Below are 7786 nucleotides of genomic sequence, written 5' to 3'. Positions count from 1 at the left end.
TGCGCGGGCCGAGCGAGCAGCGTGTGGGAACTCTGCGGGATCAACACGTGGCTGCATGCTGGAGGAAGTGTTCTTTTTCTTGGATCAACCACACCAAAAAATCACAGGAACCTAGAATTTCCACTCAGATATAGGTATTCATCTGTCTTTCTCTAAGACGCTCAAAAACCCCTCGGCCCCTTATATTGATGCGGGTTCACCGGGCATCGCCTCGTGGACACCGAAGGGGTCTTTGAAAGCTAACGTGGATGCCGGATGGGACAGTGCCTCAAAAAAGGCTGGACTTGGAATCGTTATCAGAGATCATCTTGGGAGTACTATTTTATCTGAGTGGAAATTCATTACCGCATGTGCTAGTGTTGAAGAGGTGGAGATGCTAGCTTTGCTAGCCGGATTGAAACACCTGATAGACTTTGGTCGTTTGCCTGCGGTCGTCGAGTCTGATTGTCTCCGTGTTGTTCAAATAGTTTCTGGAACTATGGAAGATCGATTGAGAGGTTGGGCTCTTGTTGCTGAAGCCCGAGAACTTTTGCGCATCTATCAAGATATTTCTGCTAGGAAAGTTGATAGAGTGTGCAATGTTGTAGCTCATGTCCTAGCTCAATTAGGCAAGTCAGGTTTCTCTGGTTTACTTCGTGATGCAGCCCCTCCCTGCGTGTCGAAGCTGATCATCCTTGATGTAACTTGACTTTGTTTTTCTATAAGCCGCAAGTTTTCAGACGCACTCTTTTTCTTTTAGGGTACCGAAAGTCACTAGAAGGTTTTTAATGTGGCGGGCTTGCGTGCTTAATATATGGTGGTTTGCTTTCCAAAAAAAAAAGGAAATCACAGGAACCTAGTATCGCATGGGGGGGGGGGGTTCACGCTCACCGCTCCTCCTCCACCTCCCCTTAATCCTAGTCGCCACCCTCCCCAACTCCCCTCCCACCGCTGCCGGATCCTAGTTTGGCAAAGCCCGTGTGGGAGGATGATGGTGGTGGCGGGGCGTCCATTCGCCGCGGCTCGGAGGCATGGCTGCGACGGACCGCGGTTGATCTTGAGCGGGCGCCTAGGGACGACATGTGGCTTCCTCCACCTTTGGTTGTGTTCATCATCGGGGAAAAGGGATCTGGCCAGTGGTGGTGCTTCCTCGCGGCGGCTCCCAGGGGCGGATCGCTTGGCCTGTGGGGTGCAGCAGTCCACGGTGAGGAGGAGACGGTGGTCCAGCTGCTGCTGCGGGTGAGGATGCCACCATCGACGACAACACATGTGGGTATCGTATTCCTCGTTGGAGGTGATGGTGGAGGCGTCTCTCGCTCCATTGTTTCCGGGGGGAAACCTCAGATCTGGAGAGGCCACCATTGATGACGGCGCACGTGGGCATCGTGGCCCTCGTTGGAGGCGTTATGGGGGCTACGTCGTCACCCCCATGGGGGCATCATCTTTGAAGACATTCATCAACTCGACGAACATGTAGACGGCTTGGTGGCTGGGCATCGGTCTCCACGCGACCAAGGTGGAGTGGCGTGCCATATACCATCTGCAACACCCCACCCCCTAGCGTTTTGCTCGCGTTTTACTCGTGTGGAACTGCTCACAGCTTTGTTTGTGTTTTGGAATAAGTGTTTTGAGTAGTGTTTTAGGTAGTGTTTTAGCTGGTAGCTATTTTCACCAAAAGCACTTGCAAAAACACTCACCAAAACTCTAAAAATCACTTGCAATGAACAGGCCCTGAGGAGTTGGTCCGTGTTGTGAGAGGTGGTCTCGTGCTGATCACGGTTTGGGCTGTGGAGCAGGAAGATAAGTCACTGCTTAACAAGTGGACTCCCCTGTGCGATAAGTATAATGAAGAGTGGGTTGATCCTAGCAGTCCTCCGGTACGTAGTCAATCTGCTACTATGCTAGATAGCATTGAAGAGACTGATGAAGACACGGGCGCAGCGAAGCAAACAGATGATCAGCTGAAAAATAGTTATGATGGTTCAGAGGATATGACCGCTGCAGCTTGCAGTGATTCCTTGAGTATGGATGAGCATGACAAAACCCAGCAGTAGTACTTTGTTCCTTGGCATCTACCATTCCACCGAGCTGAAATTAGTGGTGCATCTGCTGCTGCTCTTCAAAATGGATTGGCAAAGAAAGATGATAAAAAGGGGACTGTGGTCTACAACCGTTACTATCATATTTTTGTCGAAGGAGAACTTCAAAGGTGGAGTATCCTTACCCTTAACGCTCTCATGAAAAATGTGTCTCTTGTTTTCTCCTCTTTTGTATGAACCTGCTCAAGTGAAGATGTTAAATCATGCCATTTTTTTTAATTCAACATAGTAGAGGCATCATAAAATCTTTCTACTCCATAGTGGTCATTTGATGACTAATTAGATCATCCTATATTTGTTCAGAGATACCATACAAGTTTCTGCATTTCATATTTTAGTTTGCTAACTTTTGCTTGATATAATTGTCATACAGCGCACTTGTCAATCAACTAGTTTATTTGGTTACATAAACAGTGGTGTGAAAAATGGGAAATGCGAGCATGGCATGCAATTTGACAACCGGCGTTGATTTGCTGTATCTTTTCATGATTAAAGATTTTACAGGTGACCTATTGCTATCATCTTAGCCCTTATCATGTTAATGAACTAGTCATTTAAAAAAGGAAATTATACATTGTCTACTTCCTTTTGCTTCATCTATGGTTTTGATAGAAAATATTTTGCATTGTTGGCTGTCATTGTTTCAGGTTAGTTGCTGGTATGAAACATGCAGCTATCGTTGACCAATTCTACGACAAATTCAACTGGTGCATAGTTCTTGAGAAGCTTTGAATTGCAGATGAAGTGATGCTAGAGAATGTATCTGCTGTCCTGGCCCTTGTGTCTTGTTGTCAGATATTAGACTAGGCGAGGGCACAGTTTTGAGCTGGCTGACACAAGCAACAATTTTCTCAGTTCAAAAATGTCATTGGCAATGCAGCTCTTCAGTTTGCCTGGTGTAGCTGAAGATCTTTTTTGTTTGCCCGCTGTCTTAATGTGTAGCATGATTCGTATATGGGTTGTGTAGTTGTCTTAAGTCAGGATTGCTCGATATTTTAAGGGCCATCTTACTTGCAGAAATCCTGTACTATCTTTCAAACTATCGAAACATGTGAATTAGCATGATTGCTTGAACTATGTCTTGCATAGTTGATCATTCTTTAAGTAAGTGGACACTCAGTATGCACTCTGCTCCATTTCTCAGTGGCAGAACTGTGTCATCTGGATGTATAACGATCAGTTTTATGGATCTTTTCACCAAAATTGACACTAAACTATGCATAATAAACTGTTCAACTTGCGACACTCTTCCTCTGAAGAGCAGCCAGACCATAACCAGGCACAGAAGGTAAATACAAGGGCAATGATCTATCTGAAAAAAGGGGAAACTGATCTGTACAGACAAAATGGAAAAAAACTGCTACTGTGATTTATATCATAACAACTAGTATAAAGTTTGGAAGCAACCCCTGCCAAAATAAAAACAGAAGGGTATCTTGATGTTGAATGGAATGCGATGGTTCCAGTACCATGTGGTTCAACCTTTTTGGTGAATTCGCATGAGAGATATTCCTAAAATTTCAACCCCGCCATCTAGGATGGTTCAAATTCAAGCTATCGATCACATGGGTAACCTCATTTCTAGGACCAACCCCCAAACGTATCACTTGGTACAATCAATTGAACACATTCTACTATCAAGCAGTTCAGAACAGAGCGCCCGGTCAAGAAGCTACTTGCGAAAAGCTTAACTCTGGCTCGTCTGAAGTAGCTGTTTCTGAATTGATTTCAGAACCTGCAGCTGCCTTGCTTGCAGAGTTTGAATTGGGTAATATCCTGGTGAAACCATCAACTGCTTCCGAAAAATTAAACTTTGTCTTGCTTGAACGAGCCATTTCTGAATTGCTCGCAGAATCTCTACTTGGCTCTGTTGCAGCGTCTGAGGTACGTACTCTCCTGGGTTTATTTGCGGAGTTGCCAAATGCTTCCAAAGCATCAAGGAAGAACTTTTTATTCGGGACAATACCCTGCTTGTTCATTCGTTGGAGCAACTTCTGGACAAGCATCTTATCGTTCGCCCTGGTGTATGCCTTGTAGAGCAACTTATATGTTGAAGCATTGGGAACGACACCATTCTCTATGGCAGTATCCAACAGCCGATCTGCTTCCATAGGCAAGCGGTTCATGCAGTAGGCATCCAGCATAGCATTCAGTGAAGAAAGGGGAACAGTACTTTGTGAGCTTACAAGTTGATCGAATATCTGTTGGGCCTTCGAGACACAATCACAATACGCGTACAGAGTGATGAGACATTCTTGCGTCACATAATTTGGTTTGAATCCCAGTTCTTCCATCTTCTCAAGTACAGACTCAGCTTTCTCCATAAGTCTTGCTTTCCCATAGTTTGTTATCATGGAGTTGAATGTCGGGTGGGTAGGCTTCTCCTTGGATCGCAGCAAACTCTTGAACACCTGCTCCATCTTGTCGAACATCTGCTTTCGCCCATATGAATCTATGAGTATGTTGAATGTGATCACATCCGGACGGCACTGCTTGCTTTTCATCCGCACCAATACAGACTCCATCTCTTTGATCATGCCGTTCTTCCCATACCCGTCGATCACTCCGTTATACGTGTATATATCAGGAGAGACCGGGCTGTCATCCAGATCCTTGAACAAGATGTCCACCTGCTTCGTGTCGCTGGCCCGAGCACAAGCTCTTAAGAGGATGTTGTACGTCACGATGTTCGGCTGGCACCTCTCAATACCCTTCATCTTGTCGAAGTAGCCGAGAGCCTTCACCAGGGCCTTACTCTTGTCTCGTGAGTGAAGGTGCGCACCGATGAGAGCATTGTACACGGAAGTGTCCGGCTTGCACCCGCTGTTCCTCATCTGGGAGAAGAGCCACATTGCCATCCGTATCTGCCCTTTCCTCCCCATCACTGATATCAACTTAGAATAGATGCCGTTGTCGGCGACGTACCACCGCTGTTTCTGCATCCACCTGAAAATCTAGCAAAGGACGAAACATTAGAGAAACTAGCAAAATATCTAACAAACAAAAATTTCAAATATCATAAATTGTTAATCCATATTTCGCACAAAAAAAAAATCCATAGGGACATCTAAAAGCATATCTAGAATTTTATTCTAGATGAATCCTATGCAAGGTACGTTATCTGATTCACAATTATGGCTATGCTATTGCTATGCAAGTAAATTTCGTCTAAAAAACGTTATGCAGGTGAAGCAACGAGCTGGCTCTTGCTCCTAACTGATCCAAAATCCTAATAGAGTTGGGCAGTAGGGTATGCTCGCGGCTCACCTCGAGGCACTGGACCCAGCCGTCGCGGCGGCCGAGCTCCTCGAAGAGGAGGAAGCAGTGCTCGGTGCGGACCACCTTCACGTGCCGGTCCAGCACTGCCACCAGCCGCTCCTTGCCGCCGGCCGTCTTCCGCAGGAAGAACCGCACCAGCTCCGCGGCCTCAGCGGCCGGGTCCGCCCCCTCCCCGGCGTCCGCTCCCCGCCGCTTGCCCCTAGCGGCCGCAGCCCCGGCCGCCACCGCCGCGTGGCGTGAGGAAGCCAGGGCCGGGTGGCGCTGCGGCCATGGGCTCGACGTGTTTGGGTAAACAAGCATCTGGGTCATGGATTAATGGCGAATGGCGAGCTCGCAGCACCGGGAAGGAGAGGGAGGTTCTGGGTTCTGGATAGGGGAGGGGATGAGCGGGTTTTGGACGGCTGGGATGGCTTGGTTTGAGGGATGGACGGTAGATTTGGCGCAGGACTAAAAGGCAATTAGGCAAAAAAATATAAAAAGAGACCGGACTAGATTCGGGATTATTGAACCCGACGTGAATCGAACACGCAACCTTCTGATCTGGAGTCAGACGCGCTACCATTGCGCCACGGATCCGGTGATGCAACAATGCTGATGCAAGGCTACAAGATGAGTATTCTTTGTTTTAGGAAGTTCACACTACATACTCATAAGTGTGATAAATATCCACATTTTAACACTTGGAATGCATTACATGTTTGCTAGATTTCATGGAGAAGTATTTTCAAGGTGACATGTACAAAACACAAAACTTTTTTTTTTGAGAACACAGTACAACGCAGACGCTGACAAACACGCACGTACAAACACACCCCTTTTTTGAGAACTCAGCACTTTATTGATCAAATAACATCAAGACACAGTTTGTCGCGGATGCACTCCGGGACAGAAACGCTAAAGAAACTAGAACCAAACGACTCTGCTCGACGAGCTACAGTATGTGCTGAATTATTACACAAACGGCTAACATGACGAAAAAACACAGACGTGAAGGAGTGAGCGAGAAATTTGATATCCTCGATCACTACACCAACCAGCGATCTGTCCCTCTCCGGGGCCTTAATCCGCTGGATAACGAGCAAGGCGAGTCGGATGCCAAGACGATCCTGTTCCGGCCTTCATCACGAGCAAGGGAGACCGCACATCCGATGGCGTGTGCTTCGGCTATTTCGGGCGTCATGGTTTCATCAAGTACCTGGCTGTGGGCAGCCGAGAAATTCACCTCTGTGGTTCCTAACCACGACGCCGACCCCGTCCGAGACGAAGCCGAGAACAATGCTGCATCCACGTTAATAACAATCGTACCTTCCGGTGGCGGAGACCATGATGGGGTTGGGGTAGTGGCCTCACGACTATGGGTGGTGCGGTGTTTGAGGAGATGCAGCTGGATCATATCAACATAGGCAAGTATCTGCTCAGCTAAACTGTGAGGATGCTTGATAGGTTCACCATGTCGCACTCCGTTCCTGGCATTCCAGATATGCCAAACCGTCACAGCTAGGATAATCACAGCATGATCGTTCGCGCGATCCAAGAAATCAAAAACCCAGGTTTTGGTGGTGGTGAAAAGGCTCCGCTGCAGCTTCAGATGAGTTCTATCTTTGACCTTTGACCACACCTCCTGAGTATAGTGACAGAAGAGCAGGGTATGCTCCACAGTTTTCTCCCTTCCACAGAAGAAACACGCACCGGCGGCAGGCACGCGCCGTCGCAAGAGTTGAAGGCCGCTAGGTAGGCAATCATGCGCAAAGCGCCATACAGTAATTTTCATCTTGCCCGGTGCCTTTGACTTCCACAATTTCTTCCATAGCGAGGATTCAGCAGTCAAGTCAGATGGCAAACCCCCTCCTGACTGACTCCTCCTGCGAATGAAGCGTTGCGTCCTTGCCAACATATAGGCTGATCGGACTGTGTATATGCCGAGACGAGCATAAGGCCAGGACAGGAAATCGTCTCCTCCATAGCGACTCACAGGAACTGCCAGGATCCTCGCAGCCGTCGTGTCATCGAAGAACTCCCTTACCACTTCCTCATCCCATGTGCAGGCATCTTCATCCAACAACAGCCACAGTCGCGTTAGGCGGCAATGGGTTTAAGGTAGTAACCTGATCCGGGGAGACATCCGGGATCCAATTGTCATGCAATATCTTCGTGTTCTTCCCATTACCAATGCCCCATCGAACTCCGGCCTGCACCAATTCTTTCCCAAACAGAATACTGCGCCAAGTATAAGAAGAAGAACGTGGCTTAGTGGCATTCCAGAAATCTGTATCCGGGAAGTAGCGCCCCTTAAGTACCCGGGCACATAGAGAGTCAGGTTCAGTTAGAAGGCGCCATGCCTGCCGTCCTAACATTGCCTGATTGAACATCACCAAATCACGGAACCCCATTCCTCCAAGGGCTTTGGGCGCGGATAACCGGTCCCATGA

General features: G+C 47.8%; 1 protein-coding gene, 1 non-coding gene and 1 pseudogene across 2 annotated transcripts; 1 reads left to right on the top strand and 2 right to left on the bottom strand.

Annotated features, from left to right (window-relative positions):
* The first annotated feature begins 1059 nt into the window (after nucleotides 1–1059).
* On the top strand, nucleotides 1060–2830 carry LOC124690679 (annotated as a pseudogene).
* A 595-nt stretch (nucleotides 2831–3425) lies between these two features.
* On the bottom strand, nucleotides 3426–5657 carry LOC124688364 (pentatricopeptide repeat-containing protein PPR5 homolog, chloroplastic-like). The gene is made up of 2 exons (XM_047222052.1): nucleotides 5346–5657; nucleotides 3426–5032 (listed from the first exon to the last, which is right to left on the bottom strand). The coding sequence occupies exons 1-2, from the start codon at nucleotides 5655–5657 to the stop codon at nucleotides 3743–3745; spliced, it is 1602 nt and encodes a 533-aa protein (XP_047078008.1). The 3' UTR covers nucleotides 3426–3742.
* A 204-nt stretch (nucleotides 5658–5861) lies between these two features.
* TRNAW-CCA lies at nucleotides 5862–5933 on the bottom strand. The gene has a single exon. It is a non-coding gene; the product is annotated as a tRNA-Trp (tRNA).
* Between the last annotated feature and the right edge of the window lie 1853 nt (nucleotides 5934–7786).

This window comes from Lolium rigidum, chromosome 2 (genome assembly GCF_022539505.1).
Source record: "Lolium rigidum isolate FL_2022 chromosome 2, APGP_CSIRO_Lrig_0.1, whole genome shotgun sequence".
NCBI lineage: Eukaryota > Viridiplantae > Streptophyta > Magnoliopsida > Poales > Poaceae > Lolium > Lolium rigidum.
This window is presented reverse-complemented; position numbering and strand designations above follow the sequence as displayed.

What these genes read in the sequence shown, in the direction of transcription:
- LOC124688364 (XM_047222052.1), bottom strand. Translation starts at nt 5,657, where the DNA reads ATGCTTGTTTACCCAAACACGTCGAGCCCATGGCCGCAGCGCCACCCG. An exon ending in GCTGGGTCCAGTGCCTCGAG is followed by an intron (nt 5,033 to 5,345) that starts GTGAGCCGCGAG and finishes GTCCTTTGCTAG; the next exon opens with ATTTTCAGGTGGATGCAGAA.